Raw genomic sequence first — 23483 nt, forward strand, 5'->3', positions numbered from 1 at the left:
GTGGGGTCAGAGAAGTAACAAGGAGCAGCCAGGTTGAGTGGCTGCCAAGCAAGAAGGTCCAAAGGGGTTGTCTAGTCCCATCCTCTGGGACCTTGGTGCTGGTCTCTCTTGGTCACCCCAGAGTGTACCTACCTTCTTGCCCTTATGATATAGTTGGACTGTATTGTCTCCTTAGGATCATCATTTTCAGTTTTGCTTCAAATAATGAAACATTGTCAAGGGTTGGGACTGAGAGAGAGCCAATGATAGTAAAGCCATTCTGAAATAACTCCCTGCTTCAGGGAGAGCTAAAATCCATTGAAATGGCTGAACTGTGTTAAGCCACTGGGTTTCCAAGAATTGAAACCCAGTGAGTTCAATAGCATAACCATTTAAAATGTTGTCTCTGCCCATATCCCTTGGGAATGCAGGTGGTAGGATGGAATTCAAGGAATCTAACCCTGGTGATCTTCCCCAAAATTACCTTCCCCTCTCATTCTATAATTTCCCTTTCTAGATCCTGTAAGCTATCAAGAGACATGAAATGACAATAGCTATCATTGAATAGGTGCCACAGTGAGCTAAACACCAGGCTCTTTTGGTTGCAGACATTATCTCATTTAAGCTTACAAAATACATGTTTTCATGCCCAATTTCAGGTGAAGTTTTTAAAAGGCTGAAAGGTTAGGTCACCACCCAAGGTCAAACACTAGAACTCACACACAGGTATTCTGATGCCCAAGTCCTCTCTTCCTACCTCAGCCTTCCCAGCCTCTAGTCTCAATTCTTTTTCAAATGGTCCCAAGCGACCACAAGTCCTCATTGTAGAGGCATCCAGCAGAACCCAGAGGCGACGATCACCCTGGCCAGGTTGCATCATCTGCACCACAAAACACACACCCAGGTACGCATCTTCCCACATGGTGAAAATGGTGAGATAAGGGGGTACTGAAAGCAGGGATGTTATCATTGTTTGTAGATCTCCTTCTCTCTCTATCTGGCTCTCTTTTCTGTGGCCTTGTAACCTGGGCCCAGAGCAACTCCCGGGAACAAATTGTAAAAGAAGGAGAGAAAACAAAGGAGGGATGATAAAAACTGCTGTAAAAGGTTAAACTCCCATGGCTCTCTGTGGCTGTTTAATGGAGTTCCATGATATAAACAGACCTTCGGCTTTGCCTGCTGGGCAGGTGGCCTCCAACTAAATGAGTTTAGACAGTGTTTCCTAATAAGAAATGTTCCTTTTTCCTTCATACTTAACAAAGCCCCCTGAGTATCCAAAGACCCACACTCCTCACCACCTGACCAACAGATACTATCAACATTACACAAATGCCCACATGAGACAGAAGTGGGCTACATAGCATGGTCTGTCAACAGGTGCACATTATAGCTCTATGATTTGTTAATTTAGCAAATGTTCACTGAGGTGACTCTGCTCTAGGTGCCAAGAATACAGCAGGAAAAAAGACATAGTCTTCGCTCTTCAGACGATCACGGTCCAGGGGCAGGTATTTTGACATGATAAGGTAAGCACTAAAGATCCACAAAGAGGATTCATGGAGGAGGGTGTGCCTACAGCTTTCTGGAGAGGTCAGGGAAGGCAACATGACCTGAGACACAGTCTCTTCGAATGGCCTCAGTTTCTTCATCTGGAAAATAGAATTAATCATAGTACCTACCTTGCAGTGAAAACATGAAAATGAAATGTCATCATGTATGTAAAGCACTTGATCTAGTGCTCACACATTGTAAAGGCTCAATGTCCGCCACTCAAATTAGTATAAGCAGCATTAATAAATGAGTCCCCAGTTAGAGATGTAAATAGGAATTATTAAGTAAAGAACATTATTTGTCATTCATTTTCTGGAACCAAGAGCTGACTTAAGTGCTAGGGTAGATTAGTTATTAGGTGACAGCCTCCTACTGGTGAACTATGGAATTGCACCCCTACTCTATTAACAAAAAAAGAAAAAAAAAACAAGCTCTCTGGAGCTTATCTACATGAGCTGTGAAGATGAAGCCTGGACACTCAAATCTGGGAGATGAACCCATGTAACAGTGGAGAAAGCAGAGGGAGATGGAGAAAAGCATCCTGAAGTTGAACAGGGCTTTAATAGACAACTATGATACCCAGCACCTCAGAGGACTGATGACTCTCTTGACATCTGTATGTTTTCAAAGAAGTGATTTGAGCATGATGACCATCTCCCTCTTTTCACCCTCCCTCACCACACAGACACACACACACACACACAATCTAATGATGTCAGGTTACCAAATGAGATTCATCTTACTAAAATTCATTTCAGGGCAAGTTTGCCTGGAAAACGGATTCAATGAGCATTCACTGCTATTCTCTTGTCAGGTGAGCACAGTGTATTCCAGAAGCTGCAGAAGAAAATCTCCGAGCTCTGGAGTAGGCTGTCCAGTGGAACTTCCTGCAGTGATGGAAATGTGCTATACTTCATTTGTCCAATATGGAGACCACCAGTTATAGGTGGCTAGTGAGCACTTGAAATGTGGCTAGTCTGACTGAGGAAATGAATTTTAAAATTCATTTGATTTAATTTAAAGGTTAACATCCACATGTGACTGGTGGCTACCATATTGGACAATCCGGACCCAGGGGCTATGATTACACATACTTTCTTGAGTTTATTCTCATAGTTTTGGCATCTTGTTCTACAAATGGGCTGAGCTCCTCCCCACTTGGCCAGACCATGGGGGTAAAGTGCCCAAGGGTCAGGCTCTTGCCACTTCCTCCCAATTTCCTTCCCCTCCCTTGAGGGGTCCACAAGCAAGACCATCCCAAATACCCAGCCAGAGGTCTTGTTAGCTCCAAGGTTAGGTGATCCCTATGGCTTCAGACAATTCATCAGCTGCCCTGATTTACCCAAAGAATCCAACGCATTCATGATGTTTCATAACAGCTCAGGATGATCCCTTTGCTAAGATAATGTATTTAGGACCAGAGGGGAGGCTGCTGGGCTTGACACTTGTTTTGGGCCATTTTGTGCCTACTGTGCTGAGCAGGCAGTGGCGGCCTCATCACAATGCCCTGCTTCTTCCTTCTAACGGGGTAGGAGACACAGTCCTGACTGGGCCTGTGTAATCTATTCATTTCCTTCCAAGCCGGGCTCTGTAAGCTCATTCACGGAGGATGGAGAAAGGAAGCTGGGACGGGAAGCAAACACACGTACAGAAAACAAACAGCACTGGGCAGCTCCCTGCTTGGAGGAGGGGAGCAGACTGTGGGGAGAGGGAGATGGGGAAGGAAGCCGCAGTGGGGAGTTCATCTGGCAGGCGAGGAAGAGGTCAGAGGAGGGTCTGGCTGGAGAAGGAGACTGAAGCTCCTGTTGCTCCTCCTCCCATTCCCTCTGGAAGCCCTGCCCTGACCTTGACTCCTGGAGCCCCCATCTTGGTAGGCTCTTATGTCTTTCCCTTCAGCTGCCTCTTTGGGAAGAGACACAATCACTAGGGAAAGCTAGAGTAGCAGTAGGCAAAAACTGGCCACAGAGTCCTCCCCTGGAATTTCCGTCGGTCCTCTGCCCCCATCCTTCCCATCATAGGCAGGGCACGTGGGCTCCCTGGGACCTGAGGACAGTAACCAGTCAGCTGAGCCACCACCTCCGTCCAGCTACAGAATTACAAGGGCCCAGGCATTTGGCTCCAGTGGGTGATTTGCATGTGATTTGCATACATCTGCATACCCATGCTCCAGAGGCCCTCAGTCAAAGGATGTGAAATGAAATAAAATAAATTAATTAGTGCAGCCTACCATGGCCCGATATGCAGGGCCTGACACTGGTAAGAGATGCCACTGATTCTTAAAACAATCAGTGGCATCAAGGTTAGGCAGTAAGAGTTGGGGAGAGAGGAGAGTCTCCCTACTAGGGGATGGAGAAGAAAATGGAGAGTCTGTCCAGCCCAGGACACGGATCCTCCTGCCCCAGTCCTGCTCACCATCTTCAAGAGCATCAAGTCAAGCCACGGGGAAACCTGCTTCTGGCTTCTACGCCTGGGCCCAGCCTGGCACTAGCATTGCCCATAACTCCAGCAGGAGTCTCTTCAGGGAGATTTTCGCCACTGTGACTATGGTAACATTCGATTTCAAACCGGAGGGAGGGCAGTTGCTTCAAGAGCTTGGAAGGCAATGAGGTGCCCACTGCTATTTTCCCATCTCCAAGCTTCCTTCCATTTCACTCCATTAACTGTTCCCACTGGGTCTCCGTATCTCTGTCTGTCTTTCACCACCCCTCCCTCTGATCCCATCTATTGGATGGCTGAGGGAGAGATGTGGTCCCATCGTCAGCAGTGAGCTGGAGTTAATTTATCCCTGTCCTTCTGCCAGGTGCTAATGAGATGCTCGCAGCCTGTGTCAGCCAAGCAGTTCCCATATCCTGTAAATACGCCTCTTAGTGATTCAGTTCATGGCACTATTTAACATATGCCTTGACTTTCTCTAGGCCCACTGATCTATCTAGGATGGTGCCCTTCCCTAAGGCTGGGACCTTTTAGGGTGCTGGATGTCAGGTTCACACCTGTGAGGCCCAGGCTACCTGGAGAGCTTGGGTGGAGGGCACTAGAATTAACTCTAAGCAGGAGAGACTGCAATGCTGAAATAGAGAACCATGATTTTTTATTAGAAGGAGTGCAGATCACAGCCAACAAAATAGCAACAACAAGCAAACCATGAATCAGAGACCAAAAATGCAAAGCAGAGCAGCCAAGACAGGCTGGTTCAAAGCTCACCTAGACCAAGAGCAAGAAGGAGACTGAAGAGAGCTGTTCTGAGTCAAGACCATGAACAGCACGCATGCCCCAGGGATTCCTCTAACACTGAGTTTCCGTGCTCTGTGTGTAGATGTGGTGACAGCTCCAAGGAGCAGAGGAGCCAGCTCTAGATCTCGAATCACAGTTTGGTGCCCACCCCCTACCTTCCTTGCCCTCTCTTCCACGCTCCATCACTCCCTCTAGAACAACTCCACCTGACTGTGCTACCCATCAGTTTCATTTGAAGAAAGGACAACAAAGATTAGGAAAGCATGGCTTCTGATCAGGGGTTTGCAAACTGTAGCCCATGAACCAAGTCACCCTATATTTAGCCTGTTTTGTACAGCCGGCGAGCTGAGAACCATTTTTACCTTTTTTTAAAATCATTGAAAAAAAATAAAAAGAAGAAGAAATTATGACACATGAACCTAATACAAAATTCAGATTTTGGTGCCCATGAGTAAAGTTTCATTGACACATAGCCGTGCCCTTTCATTTACACACTGTCTGTGGCTGTTTGGTGCCAAACCAACAGAGTTGAGTAACTGTGACCAAGACTGAATGTCTGGCAGACAGGAGAATATTTACAATCTCAGTCTTCACCAAAATATGTTGCCAACCCTGTTTAGATGATGGAAGAGGAGTTCTTCCCCGGGATGGTGGTGCTTCTATCTGTGCACACTCGAGCATGGCATTGCAAGAAAAGCATCAGTGCCCACAGGATCTTCTGAGCCCAGCCCCAATTCCTTTGTGGCAAAGGGATAGAAGACTGGGATGCCCCATCCAGACACAAGAAGAGTTCACTCAGTGGTTGAAAAGGTCACCTGTGCTCAAGACTCCAAGCTATTCTTCCTGGTGCCAACCTCTGGACCCTGGGCAGGTGGGTACCTGCTCATCTGTAATCAATTCCCTTCTCAGATGGTGCCAGACACCAGGATTAGTCCTATATGTAGTCAGATTAGGTGGCAGACTATCTCTGTGATTTGATTTTGCAAAAGGCAGGAAGCCTTCCTGTTTTTCTCTCTCCCTTGCCAAAAACATTATCCAAAGCCTCATGCTCAAAATTCCACCATCAGACATCACTCCGTGATTACACTGCGCCCAGGGCCCAGGGTGTTCTCAGTAACTTCTACTTTGCCTAATGGAGTTTCCCGAGAGTAGGGGCATAATAGGAGCACAAAGGAGGTGGAAACCAGATCAATCCTGAGGGTAGAAGGGAGGGCTAGTCCCCGTGGAGGGTGTCAGCAGAGGACAGGGACCCAGCAGAGGCCCAGGACAGCTCAGGACTGGGTCAGGGCTGAGGACATAGCCACGCCAACGAGGGTGTCCAGAGGGCTCTGAGGACCCTCCCAATCAGTCCTGGCTATGGGCATGGAGGGGGCAGTGGTGGTGACTTACCCGGTACCACACGATCTCCCGCATGCGCCCATCTGTCTTGAAGTTACACTTCAAGGTCACGGCATCTCCAGCCACCACAGGTGGGAGAGGCTCAATGTTGACTGTCAGGTAGCCTACAGAAGAGAGGAGAAAGGGATGGTAAGGGCACGAGCTGATCAGGGGGGCTGGGCTGATGAGGGCAGGGCCAGGGAGAGAGCAGACAGAAGAGGGAACCTTGGGGTCTGTAGTTGCACAACTTTGAGGGATGCTGTTCACACTGTGGTCTCTGTGAATGGTGACTGCAGGCCTGAATGGAGCCGATCACCCTCTTCTTCCCTCTCTTTAACATCTCCCGTTCGGCTGCCTCCCTGGCTCCAGTGGATCCCTCCAAACCAAAAACACTTCTGCTTGGGACACATTTTCCCCTGAAGGTAGGACCTGCTGGTACCTCCAAGAAAAGCCTCAATGTATTTCTATAAGACACCCCAGAGAAGGCTTCTGTGCTCCAACATCGCCCCTCCGCCCCTTTTTAGAGTCGTGGCATTCATGATTCATCTCTTCGGTCCTCCAGGAAATGAATGCTGAAATGTATTTACTTGGCATTTCCAAACCTATTTGAATACAGTTCGCTCAGCCACCCTTTAAGCCCCATCACCATCCTACGCAGCCAGGATCTGGGAAACACACACTGGGACATGGTGTTCTAAGTGCCCATACTCCTCCATTTCCAACCTCATAAACAAATGACTCCTGGTAAAAAGAGAGCCCTGGGAAACAACCACTGGCTTCCTTAACACCCACCATTGGCTTTCCCATCACACATACTTTGCCACCCAAAGGGAGGGGAGGGTCTAAGCGTTGGCCATGGCAGTGGTGATATGTTGGAGAAGTCCATTATAGGCCCACCATCTGGGGAAGAGTCTCAACTCACTGCAGACACCAAGTGATGTTTCCCCGACTATCACCAGGGAATGCCTGGAGCAGACGCTGGGACACTTGCCTTGGTAGCCACACCTTGGGGACACTGCTCTCTCCACACCAAAGTCCAGTCTGGTGAGGCCTCTAACCCACTCCTCTGCCTCCACCAGCCCCATCCCAGAGGCCTGGACCCTCACTGCTGCTCCAAGGGGAACCTCATTCCTGGGCTGATCATCCAGGCTCATTTGATCGGCTTCCTGCTGGCTGATGTCCAGTCATCGATCTAATGGATCAATCCAGTCCAATAGTCTTAATGAGAAAACTAGCCAGGATGGGTTTGAAGATTTCAATTGTGCAGGCAAGCTGAGCAGATGGAGCCCACGGGCCTGACCCCTGCCTAGAACTCAATGGTTACAACACTCCAGGAAAAGACAAAACAAAACAAAACAAGAATCGACCTGGAGAGGATCAATTTGGAAGTTGGAGTCAGAGCGGATCTGCATGGTCCGAGGCTTCAGGACCCAGCCTCCAGGGTGAGGGGCAAGGCACAGGGCTCACTCCAGGGTGGCCTCTAACTTAGGCCAGAGGTCAAGCTCCTGGATAGCCCTGGAGCCCACTTGGTCCGAGAAAGTCACGACCAGAGCCAACCGGTCCAACTTCCAAGACCAGAAGGACCAACTGGGATCCTTCTTTCCTCTTTTATTCAACCCCTGTTCACTCCCACCTACCCTGTGCAGGCCCGGGGCCAGGATCCAGGAAGCAGAGACCCAGGCATTGCCCGGCCCTCCAGGAACAAGTGGTAAGGGTGAACCAGAGATGTCCAACACAGTCACCACTCAGGTGACCAGTCAGCCTCTAGGTAGGCAGACGGGGGGCTGTGGGTGGGCACAGAGGGAACCTGATCCAGCCCGGATGATCCCAGCCATGGGGCATGACAAACAAGGAGGCCACCTTCAGGAGGACAACTTTCCCCTTGGAAAGGGAGACCTCAGGGCAAGCCAAGCCCATGTGTAGCATTGTGACAATGGCTCAGATGTCCACACCTGCTTCATTCCAGGCACTGGGCTAAGCACTTGATTTGATATACATCTACTCTCTTAATCACCACGACACTCCTAGGAGAGAGGAACTATTATGATTCCCACTTTCTGCAAGCAAACCAAGAGGTGAAGTCCCCTGCCAGATCACACAGCTGCAAGTTACAGAGCTGGAATTCAAACCCAAACCTTCGGGCTCCATGACAACCACCACGCTATTACAGCCTCTCGGAAAAGGTGAGAGAAAGTGGCAAACACTGTACATCTGCAACCTGCATACTTTTTTTCTTCCAGCCCTAAAGATGGAGGATGGACATTGTGGCAGGAACTGTGATAAGAGTTGAGGATCTCACCCCATGGCCACAATTCTGAGCCACGTGGCTCAATCTTCCAGTGAGACCTCCCTGCCCTGGGCTCTCTCTCACCTTTTCTGATATAGTTATGAGTTGAGCATCATCAGTCCAGATGGCTGATGAGACCAAGGCTCAAGAAGGTCCTCCTCCTACTGGAAAGAGGAGGGAAGGACATATTCTCAGATGCATAAATCTTTGAGCAGCCTGAGGTGGGTGCAGATGGTGTGTGCCTGTGAGGCAGGCAGGGTGAGATGGAGGGTCACCCTTTGTTGGCAAGCCATGAGGGAATTACAAGTGTAAGTGTGGCAGTGGTGGGGAGGGCAAGTAGGGGAGCGGTTGCAGCTCTGGTGATTGTGTGGTAGTGTTAGGAGCCCTGGCAGGTGCAGCAGATGTCTGGGGCAGTAAGATTCACAGGGGCATGCCAGGGTGAGATCAGAGGCACAGGCACTCAGTCTTAGAGGTGAATCAGGTGTGTGCAGGAGTGGGGTGGCTCTGACAGGTTAAGACAAGACAGCTTTTCCCAGAATGTGCAGAGAATAGGGAGTTTCTCACCAGTGTTTCAAGAAACATGATTTCTCTCTCTCTCTCTCTCTCTCTCTCTCTCTCTCTCTGTGTGTGTGTGTGTGTGTGTGTGTGTGTGTGTGTGTGTGTGTGATACAGAGTCTCACTCTGTCATGCAGACTGGAGTTAAGTGGTGTGATCTCGGCTCACTGCAGCCTCCACTTACTGGGTTTAGGCAATTCTCCTGCCTCAGCCTCCTGAGTAGCTGGGATTACAGGTGCTTGCCACCATACCCAGCTAATTTTTGTATTTTTAGTAGAGATGGGGTTTCACCATGTTGGCCAGGGTGATCTCAAACTCCTGACATCAAGTGATCCACCCGTCTCAGCCTCCCGAAGTGTTAGAATTACAGGCATGAGCCACCATGTCTGGCAGGAAAACATGATTTCCATCATCCATGAATTTTGAGAGGTATTGGGTTAACTATAATTAAACCCCTTCTTCCCTTCAGGACTTCTCTGAACTTTCTCTCCTTCCTTTTTCCTGTCTTTCCTTTATGCATGAAAAATATATTAATTGAGAATCTGTTCCATACCAGGCACTGTTGTAGGCACTGGGGACATATCAGTAACAATAGACACGTCCCTTCCCTCATGGAGCTGCCAGTTTAGCAGCAAATAAATGATGGAAAATATGTTCAGTGGTGATAAACATAATGAGGAAAAACAAAGCAGAGTGAAGTGATGGAGGGTAATGGGGGAGGGGCTTCTTTAGCCAGAGGGGCCCTGGGAGGCCCTTCTGAGGAGGCTGGAATAAAGGAAGGTGTGAGCCATGGGGGTATTGAGGAGAGAGCATTCCAGACAGAAGATATGTCAAGCACAAATGCCCTGAAGCTGGATTGTGTGCTCACAGTGCCTTGTAACCCTCCAAGTTTGGGCCAGAGTGGGAAATTTTTCTTAATATTTTACACCCTGGAGCCCATCTTTTTCAGAGCATCTTGTAGAACCTGAGCCAGGAATGGGAGGGAAGAGAGTGAGGCAAGCAAGGGGCCTGCAGTGCAAAATTAAAGGACACACTCTCATTGCACCATCCTGAGAGTGAGTGGGTGGCCCTTTGAATGTTACCCCCTGTGCACCTGGCTAGCCTCACCCTAGTCTCAGCCCTGCTGGTGTCCTTGAAAACAAACATCGGGAAACACCGCTGTAAACCGAGGCAGGAGTGACTGTGCCTTCCATTCCAGGGATGCCCCTACTTGGAGTCATGGTAGCAGCTGGTGGGGAAAAATGCTCGTAGCTGGGCACTCCCCTTCTCAGACTCGCAGGAAGCTGAGGGAGTGGGATTTCCAGGCTGCAGAGACAGGTTTCGCTCTAAGGATTAAAATCGTGTCACTTCTAGTTTTCCCAGCACTTTCACTCCCATTTTTTTCAGCAGCTCAGGCAGCAGCCAGTGCCTTGTACGATGCTGCGACCACGAGTATGTCACACTGGAGTGCAATTGTCTGTTTGCACATCTGCCTCTCCTTCTGGAATGTGAATTCCATTAATATCAGTAGAGTATTAAAATATGAATACAGTAAGTGATGCGTTTTGAGCGTTCATGGGTGCAGGCAGTTTGGATCCTCATACCCTCCTGTAAATATGCCTCTGTCACAGACAGGAATGAGCTACTGTTCAGAGCTGTGGAGTACCTCGTTCCATGCCACATGGACAGAGCAGCCAAGCTGAGATCTGAACCCAGAGCCGTCTGGCTCCAAAGCCAGTTTCTTTCTACCACTTCTCGCTACTGCCTGGAGCAGAATCACACTACTTGATTGGGTCTCTTGGGAATTCTGCGAGGTATCCCCCAATTTGCAGCTCCATCGGTTGCCACTGAGTCTCCACCAGCTGCCTGGCTCTCAGACAGGGCAGGGAAGTCAGTGCAGGAGCTGGGCCAGGTGAGTGGGGAAAGGACTGACCCAGAATTACGCACTGAATGATAGGAACCATAAACAGAGAGACCTGGGGTTGGGTCCAGGCTCACGTGACAGATGGTGGGCAGAGGGGAGACCCTACTGCCTCAGGGCTTGAGGTCACAACCTGACAATGAGCTGTGGCCTGCTCATTATCCAAGGCCACGACAAACATCAGGCGATGCGTGGAGTCTAAGTCTCAGGTCTGGAGGTAGGCTCTCTGGCTGGGGTGAGGAGGGAGAAGGCGGAAAGCAAGGTGATTTTCCAACAGATGTGCCAGGCAAGGCTATGACAGCACTAATCAACACCTGGATCACAGGTGAGAAAACAACTCTGAGACACAGACACACACAGGAGAGGAGATGGTAAGGGTTCATAGAGCAAGGGAGCTGTTTCCAAGAGAAAAACACAGGAAAAGTTCTCCTCTAGGTCCAATGAATATTCCCCCAGCCCTGATTTCACAAAATTCCATCATCTTCCAAATACCCTGCACTGGTTCTTTTCCTCAAAATCTCCTCCCCATCCTTCCTGGCTCTTCCCCACCCACGTACCTCCCCAGAATTTGAAGTCAGTTGATAACGTTCAAGTTTCTCACTCTAGCATTCAGTAGCGACCTGGGCAAGTTATGGGACCACCATGGGACTCAGTTTCCCCACATGTAATGTGGTTACAGGAATAATCACAGGGTCCAAAGCGGTAAAGCATGGTTGAGGACTTCATTCGACACAAGCTCTGCCCAAACAGGACACCCTGGATCCGAGTGAGGTGGCATCACGCTTCCCGCCAACCCCCTTCCCTGGCCTGCCTCACTCCAGCATTCCACTGTCCAGTCTAGGAAAGACAGCTCCAAGGTAGAGGCTGAAAGAGCAGAGACTGGCATCTGGAAGCTGACTGGAGAGAAGAGAAGATTCAGAGATGACCTGCTTAGCCAGACATTTCATCCAGGCTGGGGTCAAAGTCAGGAGACCGACAAAGTGAGAGCTTCCCCCAAGGCAGAGGACATAAAACTAGAGAGCAGGCTCAAGAAGGCCCCTGCTGGGGACTCTCCAGGAGGGGCCTCTGAATGGAAGCACTTCGGGGTTCATCCCTCCTATGGAGCCCCTGGGAATGAGGAGGCACAGCTGAGCAGGCATAGGTGGGGGAAGCTAGGAGCACAGCAGTGAAGAGCAGGGGAGTGGTGAGTTCTGGTCTCAGCTACACTGCCACCCAGCGCTGGGACCTCAGACAAGTTTTCCATCTTTCTGGGCCTCAGTTTCCTCATCTGTAAAATGAGAAGGGAGCTTGATTTTGGGGGCCTTCCTGCTCCAACTAACCCCATATCAGATGCTAAGTGAGCCTGAACCTGGGAGGCCAGAAGCAGAGGCCACCCTGCCACCTTCCTTTTGGGTACCACTCAACACCATTCCTTGGAGAAGCAAACCCACCAATTACTCAGCCACCAGCTGCAGATGGAGCTGTGTCTTTCAGGGCATTAAATTTGCCACCAATCAGCCTCGATGCGTGAGCCCCCCTAAGCGCGGTATCGAGAAGTGGATCAGGAGTGGAGACAGATCCATCTTAACTAAGCAGTTCATTATCCTGAATGGCGCCATCACTCTCTCCTCTATCTCTGACAGTGTTTACACCACTCCTGTTAAGATACATTTAGCAAAATCACAGACAATATTTAGGAACCTGGCACCCTTCTAACGAGGTGATGACAAATAGCTCCTCCACCCGGGAACTCGCCTGGCAACATCCCAGCCTCGCTCCCCGCCCTTTCCCAGCTCCAAGGGGATGTGTCCAGAGGGATGGCTCAGGTCTGGCCCCAGGGGTGGACAGGGTCAGCAGGGGCTTCCATGAAAGGGATATGGGTCTGTCTCTGAAAAGAGATGTAAATTATGTTAGAGTCACCACATGTCCCGATCTGCCCAGGACCGAGGGGGTCTCCTGGGACGAGAGACTTTCAGCACCTAAAACTGACAATGCTCTGTCAAATTGAGATGAATTTTCACCCTTGTTATAACTTCACCGTGGCCCATGGATGGCCCTGGCTGATTCACTTAAACCTCTGTGCCTACTTGGATAATAGGGGTAACTGTGCCTCCCTTGACTTGGTGTAAGGCTGAGTGAGAGTGAATGGTAACCCCTTCCTCAGGGCATGGCTGCTCTTGGGTTCTCAGAAGATGATGGTGGTGACAAAGTATGCCACATGGGCTTCCTGCACCCATTCATGCTCCCTGATCATTTCTCTAAAATGCACGCCCCTGGCCTTCTTTAGGGTCTCCAGGAGCTTCCCATTACTCCATAGGAAAAGATGCACATCTCCCCAGCAGGGAGATCTGGCCATGCCTAGCTGTCAGGTTCCTCCAGCCCCTCTCGCTCATCATCCTGGCTCTGCTGCCTCTGCTCTCTTGTACACACAGCCTCCTCTAACCTCTGGGCCTGAACGCCGTCTGTCCCTCTGCCCTAAGCCCTCTCCCTCACTTGGATAACTTGGATATCTCCTGGTCATCCTTCAAGGATTCACAAAAAATGTTACCTCCTCAAGAAAACAACTCCTCAAACTTCCATAGTCCTCAAAGCACTCCTGCCTCTCCCACTCCTACTGCTTGGGACACTGAAAATTACCTGTAATGACATATTCAGGGTATGCTCACCTCAACACAGGTTATGAACTGTTTCTCTTTGCTATGGTCCCCAGGTGCCTAAAACAGTGCCTGGATCAAAGATGGTGTGAAGAAAGAAACAAATGGATTCTACTCATTTCCTTGACTGTTTTATAATTCCCAGGAGGGCCCTCACAGAAACATCTCTTTCTAATGGGCTTTTCCCTAAGCAGCCTGGGCCGAAGATTCCCCTGACCTCAGGTGTGTTCTGAACCTGCCTCTCTGACCACATCTGCTTGGATTGGTGTTGCTGCCAGCTTGGAGTATCCAATGGCCTCCCATGAAGCCAAGCGTCAGAACTGCATCCAACAGAGGAAATCAGCACTGGGTGGTGAGTGGCCACCCCTTCGGGTTCTCTCGCTCAGGATGGTAGGATATGAGACATTAACCATGAGTCAGCAGACAGCACTGTGGTAGGGGAGAGACTGTACAGCAGACAAATCCACAGGTAGTGGCACTTAACTGAACCACCATAATAACAGGGCCCTCGAGCAAGAAACTTGGTGCCCATCTCAGCGGGTGAGTGTCAGAACCAGCAAACTCAGGGCTTCAAGAGGAGCTGTTGCAGCATCCTGAACAACATTCTGCTTCTCCTGGTGACAGTGAGCTGAGCTGGTGTCCTATCTTCCTGGCTTCTCCCATTTCCTTACCACCAAGGGAGCTAACAAAGGAGCTTGCAGGAGATGAGGGTGTGGTTCTTCATGCTCTCTCACAAACCCAGATGCATGGACTCAGATTAACCAGGAAACTTCACATATAGAAATGCAAACATCCTCCATGCCCATGCCCATGCCCAAGTCCTGGGTAGGCAACCCTGCTGTAAGGCAGTCCATCACTGCCTGATGTACTTCTTGGTTGTCTCCAGGCACCTCAAGGAAACAGGCTCTACACTGATGTGATGTTTTCCCCTATTTCCCAATCAGAGTGCAGAGCACACCAGTCTACTTCTTGGAACCTCTTTTTCTCATGCTCACATCAAAGCAGCCAGCAAGGCCTGTAAGCTCTATAAAATATATGCAAACTCCAACTAGCTCACCCCTCTGCTGCTACCTCCTTGCACCTGGCCATCATTTGTTGTGTCACCTACTGCTCCAACTCCTCACTGGCCCACCTATTCTGCCTTCACCTGGCCCTGTGTCCTCCCCACCTCTCTGATTTCAGCTCCCCTCACTCTGAACTCATTCAGTTTCTCTACTCACAATGAATGCTGCTGGCCCCTGAACTTCCTAAGAATATCCTCACCTCAGGGCCTTTGCACTTGCTGCTCCCACCTTCCAGAACAATCTTTCCCTAGATACCCACATGACTCAACCCCTCAATCTTTCTCTGCTCAAATGTCAAAACCTTTTTGGAGAAGACTCTTGCAACTATCCCATGTAAATAGCACCCCTGTCACTCTCTGACTTATTACCCTGCTTTACTCCTTCTTAGACGTTTATCACTACCTACATATACTTACTTGTTTATTGTCTGCTGACATCCCTGACCTCCAACTAGACTATACACCTCATGAGACTGTGTGTGTGTTTCAATATTTTTTTCTCTGTTATTCAGAGTGGATAATTTCTATTAATCTACTTCCAAGTTCGCTGATTCTTTCCTCTGTCATCTCTATTCTGCTACTGAGTCTAGTCAGTGAGTTTTTTATTTTGGTTATTGTATTTTTCAGCTCTAGTTTTTCAATTGGTGCTTCTTTATATCTTCTATGTCTTTGCTGAGGCCTTCTATTTTATTATTTGTTTCAAGACTGTTTTGATAACTTGTTCAAGTATTTTCCTAATAGCTGCCTCAAAATCTCTGTCAGATACTTCAACCATCTGTGCCATCTCATCATTGTAGTCTACTAATTGTCTTTCTCCATGTGAGTTGAGATTTTCATGGGTGTTTTTTTTGTGTGTGTATCAAGGCATTTTCATTTGTATTTTGCACACTTTAAGTATTACCTAGTAAGACTGTAGGTTTTATTTATCTTCATTCTTTATGTGGCATTTTGATTCTGGTGTTTTTCCCCAATCCATCTGCTAGTATTTATTTTTCAGATTTTTCAAATAGATGTCCATATATTCTACCTAGGTTTTATATTTGAATTAGTGAAAGATGAAGTGAAGCTTGTCTTTACTTCATCTTACCAGAGCTGGAAGTTCTTGATTTCATGTTGTTTAATTACCACTTTGATATGATTTGGCTCTGTGGTCCCCACCCAAATCTCATGTCGAATCGTAATACCCAGTGTTGGAAGAGGGGCCTGGTGGGAGGTGACTGGACAATGGAGGCAGTGAGTTCTCAAGAGCTCTGGTTGTTTAAAAGTGTGTAGCAGCTCCCCCCCTTTCTCCTGCTCCAGCCATGTAAGATGTGCCTGCTTCCCCTTCACCTTCTGCTATGATTGTAAGCTTCCCAAGGCCTCCCCAGCTATGCTTCCTGTACAGCCTGCAGAACTTTGAGTCAATTAAACCTCTTTTCTTTATAAATTACCCAGTCTCAGGTAGTTATTTATAGCAATGCAAGAATGGACTAATACTACTATATCCCTAGAATCTAGAACAGTGCCTGGCACTTAGTAGGAGCCCAATAAATAATTGTTGAAGGAATGAAAAAATGAGCATGTGACCAGTGCTTGGCAGTTTTCAAAGGATTTCTGTAATTACTATCTCATTGATTACCATTGCAGCCCTGTAGGATAGTGTACCCATTCTACAGGGGAGGAGACAGAGGCTCAGAGATGCAGAGTGACTTCCTCACCATCACAGAGAACCAGACTTGGCAGGCAGGCCCTTTGACTCTGAGTCCAGTACTCTTCCCACCATCTCATGGCAACCCACTCCCCCTTGCTTCTAAATGAAGAAGCTGAAAACAGGAGTGGGTAGTGGGTAGTGGGTAGTGGGACTAGGGGCTAGGAAGTACACAAGAAGTCTTGCTGGGGTGTAGCAGGGTCAAGTACCCTGCTATAGTAACAGGACACAATGCATCCACAGGGGGGCAGCAGGAAGACTGATGGTTGAGGCTATTTTCAAGTTCAAAGCCAGCAAAGGCTGCTAGGAGGGCCAGGAAGATGTGTTTGACTGGGAACATTTCTGGAACTCTAAGAGACTTGTGGCTGGGCTGGCCAATTTGTTCCACCACATCTCTGACACGCAGTCCTCTGAACCCACCTCTGGAATAGTTTTTTGGCCCAGAAGTGTCTGCCGTGTGTCACCCAAACCATTACTTATTGAGAGCAAGTAACTAGTGAAGACTGAAAAGCAACATGGGTCATCCATCCTTTTCTCAGGGGGCAGCGGGTGTGTCTGCCACTGGACTAGGAGCTCCTGAGAGCAGGGACAGTTTCTCAGCCCACTCTGCATCTGATCTGGAAGTGCAGCAGTGGTGACAAGAATTCAAGGACCCTTATCTCCTAAGAGAACCATTGTGGACCACACCATGACTCGATCTGGGGCAGACGGGTGGTCAGGTGGTTGGCAGCAGCTCCACCAGCTGGATTTTAGGTCTTGCTGGGATGGACCATGATGGTCAGGGCCACATAAATTCCTCGCACCACTCTCCCCCTGCTGTGGGTCTGGAATTTATCTCCATGTGATAACAGGAGCTCCATGCACTACCACTCATGAAGCAAAGAGGTCACCCCTATCTTATGAAGACAAATACCCTATCTCGGCACTAAGGACATCCTCCCTGGGTTCCAGTGCTGCGTAATTACTATTGTAATAAATATTATTACAACAAACCAATTACTGCAACCATATCTTCTAGGCAGGTACAGAGAGTTCTGTGAAATACACTCTTCTATGCTGGACTAATGAGCACTCCCAATCATCTACCTCCTTGTTGGCAGAAACAAGGGTGAGAGGTGGGGCCACTCCATAAAGAGGGGAAAAGCTAACAGGTCATCAGTCTCTAAGACGGATCAATTCTGCTTCTCCAATAACTCTCACAACTGTCTTTTCCACTCTATTCTGCACCAATCTGGCCTTAGTTTGGCCCCTCCACATCTCCCGGTGGAGCTCTGCAATAGCCAGCTCACTGATCTCTAGCCCCCAAACTTATTCCTCTAAGGTACCCAGCCCCCTAAAGTCTCAATGATATCTCTAAAATGCAAATATGATTATGCCACCTGTCTGGTTAATGCCATTCAATTTCCCTGCCCCATTGCCTTCCAATTCAGGATAAAGTTCAGACTCTGTCATGGCCAACCGAGTCCCTTATGAGCTTGCCTCTCTCGGCCCCTCCAACTCAATCAGTCTCACATTGTGCCTTTGCCCACCTTGCAGCACCCCCCGTCAGCCCTTCCAAACCCTTCCAATTCTTTTTCCCTGTGCTCTTTCCTCTTCCTGGAACACCCTTCTCCTCTGAGTTCATTCACGTAGGGAAATTTGTATCCTTCCAGGTTCAATGTGACAGTCACCCCCTCCTTGATTGATATGAGTCTGATACACCCTCTCCTGAGCTCATAGACCTTTGTAAACATCTCAGTCACAGCCCAAACACATTCCATCGTAATATAACATGTGGTTCTTTGTGTGTCTGTCTCAGACATCAGACTAGTGCTCCTTAAGCCCAGGGACCTGGTATGCACCTCCGTATAATGCTTGGCACATGATGAGTGCTCAGTCAGTGTGCTGCACAAATGAAGTAACAAATGAACCAAGACACGAACACTATACCTTCTGGGGCTTTGTGAGCTATGGAGCCCTGGAACAATGTGGATTTTGCTGCAGCCCACGGTGCTTATGTCCTGGTCTGCATCTAAATTCTTCTTTGTCTCCCTGTTGCCTCTGAGATGAAGTCCAAACCCCTGACCCCTACATAAGACCACTCATGAGCCTTCCTCCTTCTCTGCTCATCTCTTGCCCTTCTATCTTTTGCACCCTGAGCCACAGCCATCCTGAGTTACTTAGAGCTCCCAAGTATGTCAGGCTGCATTGGGCCACTGGGTCTTTGTACCTGCCATTCCTTCAGCCTGGAAGACCGTCACTTTGCCCCCATCACTTCGCTATGTCCTTCAGGTCTTAGCTTAGATGTCATTTACCCCAAAGACCACTCCTGATGTACACTCCAGTTTCACCTACCCCATGCCCAGCATTCTCAAATCTGGGTTAGGTGGCCCTCTCACAACATCTACCATAGCCCTAACTCATTGCATGAGGACACTTCTTTTTGCCAGTCTGTTTCCCACAGTAGACTGGGAGCCTCTGACGGGCCAAATGCATGTCTCTGTTACTACATTTTTGGTGCGTTGCATGCCACTGGCCACACTACTGGCATTGAAGACGCATTGAATGAATGAATGAATGAATGAATCCAGGAATGAATCCATGAATCCATGAATGAACTAATAAGTTCTACACGTGATATGGTTTGGCTTTGTGTCACGACCCAAATCTCATCCTGAATTGTAATCCCCACATGTCAGGGGAGGGATCTGGTGGGAGGTGTTTGGATCATGGGGCATGCTGTTCTTGTGAGTGAGTGAGTTCTCACGAGATCTGATGGTTTAAAAGTGTGGTACTGGCTGGGCACAGTGGCTCACACCTGTAATATTAGCACTTTGGGAGGCTGAGGTGGGCGGATCACGAGGTCAAGAGATCAAGACCATCCTGACCAACATAATGAAACCCCATTTCTACTAAAAATACAAAAATTAGCTTGGTGTGGTGGTGGGCGCCTATAGTCTCAGCTACTTGGGAGGCTGAGGCAGGAGAATTGCTTGAACCCGGGGGGCGGAGGTTGCAGTGAGCCAAGATCACGCCACTGCACTCCAGCCTGGCCTGCCTGCTGACAGAGTGAGACTCCATCTCAAAAAAAAAAAAAAAAAGTGTGATACTTTCTCCCTCACTTTCTCTCTCTCCTGCCTCCATGTAAGACGTACCTTACTTCCCCTTCACCTTCCTCTATGACTATAAATTTCCCAAGACCTCCCCAACCATGCAGAACTGTGAGGCAATTAAGCCTCTTTTCTTTATAAATTACCCAGTTTCATGTAGTTCTTTAAAGCGGTGTGAAAACGGACTAATACAATAGGTATATTCAACTGGCCTAGCCTGGACCATGGACTCTAATTTTGTTGTGGCTGGATACTTTTTGCCTTATTGAGCTAGGGATTTCCCATCCTAAATTTGGGCCATGAAAGAACATCAGAGGAGGAGCATCCCACTCAAGATTCCTGGTTCTCACCTCCCCTAACAGGTCAGCTCAACTCTGGGCCACCAGGGACTTCAAATGATTTGCAGCCTTTGCAGGGAACAATCCCCAGTGCTTTCTGGCATCCATCCCCTGCCCCGATCTCCCGGGCTCTTTTGAAATATTCCCCCTCTCTAATCTCCAGCAAACTAATCAAATTCCCCTCTGTCAGAGGCAATAGATGTTCAAAAACTTGTAGGATTAATGTATTATTCATGATGTATGCATTATTTATCATTTGTTTATTTATTATTAATTTGTGTTTCATTATTGATAATGATATGCTTATACTATTAATAAGACTTGGGAAGGCTGTTCTACGACCCTTTGTAGACACCTGATGCTCCTCCAATTCCCTGCAAAGCTAATGTTGGTCATTTTTCTTCCCATTTTATGGATGGGTGACAATGAGGCCAGAGAAGGGCAGGACTTGCTCAGTCAGTCCTCATGCCTCTGAAGTGTTGGGCAGGGAAGGTGATGAGACTAGGGAAATGCTTCCTTAGGCAGCAGATACTGGGTTGATGACAGGGATTCCTGTGGGATGCAATGCTGGGCTTGCCAATTCCGCGTCCACCTGGGACCTCACATTCTTGTGTTTGTCCCAGACTCCTTCACCCGAGTTCACATTGGGGTCTGAAGCTTCTGTCTTGTACATGGTCCTTGCTCTGTGCTGTGTGTGTGCTCCCCAGACCCAGGCAGACGGCCGTGTGCTCCCCACACTCCATTTCCTTTCCCTCCTGGCTACTCAGTCGGTACTTGCAGTTTGGCAGGGCCATGTGACTATATCCTGGCCAGGGGAATATGACCTTCCTGCTTGGCCCCTAGAAACCTGCCATGCTGCCTGCACACCCTCTCTCTCCACTCATCACCAGGGTGGGGAGGGCTCTGAGGACTTGGCAGAGGGTGAATCATAAGATGAAAGGATGAAAGAAACCTGGGTACTTGAATGACTGTGTGGAGCCAAGTCCTCCTATGGTCCCCAGTGGACCTGATATGAATAACAAATAAAATACCACTGTGTTAAGCCACTGAAATTTGGTTTGTTACAGCAATTAGTCTACTATTACATTCCACTAATGCATTGCACACAGTGGGAATTCAATAATGTTCTTGGTGGAAAAATAGTGAATGAATGAATAAGATGAATGAAAAAGCAACAAAATCAATCGGTGGGTCTGGCCATACCATTGCTGAATTGGAGTCCCATAGCAGGTTTCCCATGGCAGAACATCAGAGGGAGGGGACTTAAGGATATGGAATTGAAACCCTTTTGTTACACAGATGGATAAATCAAGGCCCAGGGAAGAGAAAAGCCCAGGCGAAGGCCACAGAGCCAATTAACAGGCAACTCAAGACCAGGACCCCTGTCTCCTAAAGCACAGTCCTGTGACCTTTCTACCACACCAGTGTCTTTTCTCTGACCATCTTTCATCTGACAGCCTGCGGTCACCCTCTGGAACTTTCTCCATGTCCTTTGTGGTAGGTGAAGGGAATTACCATTTTCTTAACCCTGGGGCAATCCTGTATCCAAGAACAGCTAAAACTGCTGAGAGAGAGGAGGGCTGAGACCGATGTGACACAGGATGCTTGTGAGGTGCTCTGACAGCCCATGGCTGTCTTTGCAGTGCCCTCTCCAGGGCCAGGGGCATGTTGAGCAGAGGGGCCAGGACCCCCTGGGTTGGGCTGGTGGTGCAGTCAGCAATGGGGAAACCATAGGCTGGGGAAGGAAGAAAAGAAAGCAACCCGGACCTTGAAGCAGAAGACCCCAGGCTAGCCCTCATTCTGCTATGGACACAAAGGGCAAGTCCCTACTCCTCTCTGGGCCTCAGTCATCTCATCTGAAAAATGGGCTCGTGGCGCTTACTTCTCAGGACAATGGCGATGCCAAGATGAGAACAGCAGGGAAGGTGTTCTGAAATGTTCTATTGGAGAAGTTGGTCTCCTTGCTTGTAGGAGAATTGTCAGGACCACTAGTGCTGAGAGATTATGATCTTGGGCTTGGGAATCAGACAGACCTGGGGACAGCTTCTGACTCTATCACAAGCCAGCCTTGCAACCCTGCGTAAGTCACGCCACTGTTCTGAGCTTCAGTTTCCATTTCTGCAAAATGGGATAATTCTCTTTACTTCTTAAGGCTGGCAAGGGGAGATGCAGAGAGATGCCCAGGCAAGGAGCGTAGTACTGTGCCCGGCACCCGGGGGCTGTGCTGCCACAGATGACCTGGGTTTCACTGCCCCGCCATGCTCCGGCTCCCTGCAACTCTCCCACTTCTCTGTGCCCCACATCGGCTGCTCCCAGCAAGTCTGCCTTGTGGAACATTGCTGGGAAGCTGTGGGGCAGATGGCCCAACCTGTTGGCTGCTCCAGGTGGGCCTCAGGAGCGTGGAGGCTGGGCAGTCACCAGTGGCTGCTGTTTTGCTTTCTGCACTGAGACTTAAAGCAAAGCTGGCAGAGGATCTGGCAGCCCTGCATCCTCCAACATCACTCAGAAACATGAGGAGAGACGCGTGAGCAACAGGGAGGCATCTCTGACTCAGAATAAAATTTAAAATATGGATGATGGGTTATTAAGGAATATTTTAAAAGAAAAATAGTTATTACTCAAGGAATACAGTCTATGCTAGGTTATAAAACTGGTCTTAATAAGTAAAAAGAGGCAACTTAATGAAAAAAATTACAATTTAAAATAGGCCTACATTAAATAATAATGCCTCATAAACACAGAAGTCCTTTAGCACATAAGAATTAATTGCTGGGCTCAGAAGCTAAAAGCAGAATAAAGGAATCCTTAAATATTTTGTCTTTTATTTTTCTCTCCCAAAAAGGCAACTCGTGTTAAACTGGATTACCTCGCTTTGGCACGGAAGGGCCTGGAAATTTGCAAAGGGAATTCGCTCAGTAACAAAGCTGTTTCCTTGAACCTATTGTCTTAAGACATGTTCTGAATGCAGTGTGGCTTTGCTCTCTGGATTTGCATCAGTTTTAAATGAACTCAGGTGACAGGGTTTTCCCACTGAAGAACAAGGGAATGGGCTCTTCTTGCAGGATCAAAGCTCTTGAGTTTAGACTCTTCAAGCTGGACAGCTTAGTTATCAGGGCAACAGCCCGACTGGCCCAGGGAGATTTCACATCTCCACTCTAGCAGCCGTTAGAAATGGTCCAAGGAAGGCCAGGCACAGTGGCTCATGCCTATAATCCCAGCACTTTGGGAGGCCAAGGAGGGCGGATCACTTGAGGTCAGGAGTTCGAGACCAGCCTGGCCAATACGGGGAAACCCCATGTCTACTGAAAACACAAAAACTAGCTGGGTGTGGTGGTGCACACTTGTAAACCTAGCTAGCTAGTTGGGAGGCTGAGGTGGGAGGATCACTTGAACATACGAGGCGGAGGCTGCAGTGAGCCGAGATCACGCCACTGCACTCCAGCCTGAGTGACAGAGCGAGACTCTGTCTACAAAAGAAAAAATAATATAAAATAAAGAGACGGTTCAAGAAAGCAGAGTGGTTCTCAACCAGGGGTGATTTTTGACCCCCAGGGGACAGTTGGCAATGTCCGAAGACATTTTTTGCTGTCACAACTGGAGGGGGGCTGTGCCACTGGCATCTGGTGTGCAGGAACCAGGGATGCTGCTAAACACCCTTCAGTGCAGGGACAGCACCACAACCAAAAGTCATCTGGCTCCAGGCACCAAAAGTGCTGAGGCTGAGACATCCTGCAATAAAGGGAGGAAAACAAACTTCAGGGGGGTATGCACGTGGGCTCAGGAGTTCCCTAGC

The 23483-nt window shown here is 48.7% G+C and overlaps 1 protein-coding gene across 2 annotated transcripts in view; it reads right to left on the minus strand.

The window, feature by feature from the left end:
- Positions 1 to 23483, minus strand: part of IGSF21 (immunoglobin superfamily member 21) — a 271747-nt gene that overhangs the window by 148052 nt on the left and 100212 nt on the right. For both annotated transcript variants that reach the window (XM_050791706.1, XM_050791696.1), the window contains exon 2: positions 6151 to 6263. In XM_050791706.1, coding sequence (XP_050647663.1) covers positions 6151 to 6263 — 113 coding nt within the window. The remainder of the gene's footprint in view (positions 1 to 6150; positions 6264 to 23483) is intronic.

This window comes from Macaca thibetana, chromosome 1 (genome assembly GCF_024542745.1).
Source record: "Macaca thibetana thibetana isolate TM-01 chromosome 1, ASM2454274v1, whole genome shotgun sequence".
Taxonomy (NCBI): domain Eukaryota; kingdom Metazoa; phylum Chordata; class Mammalia; order Primates; family Cercopithecidae; genus Macaca; species Macaca thibetana.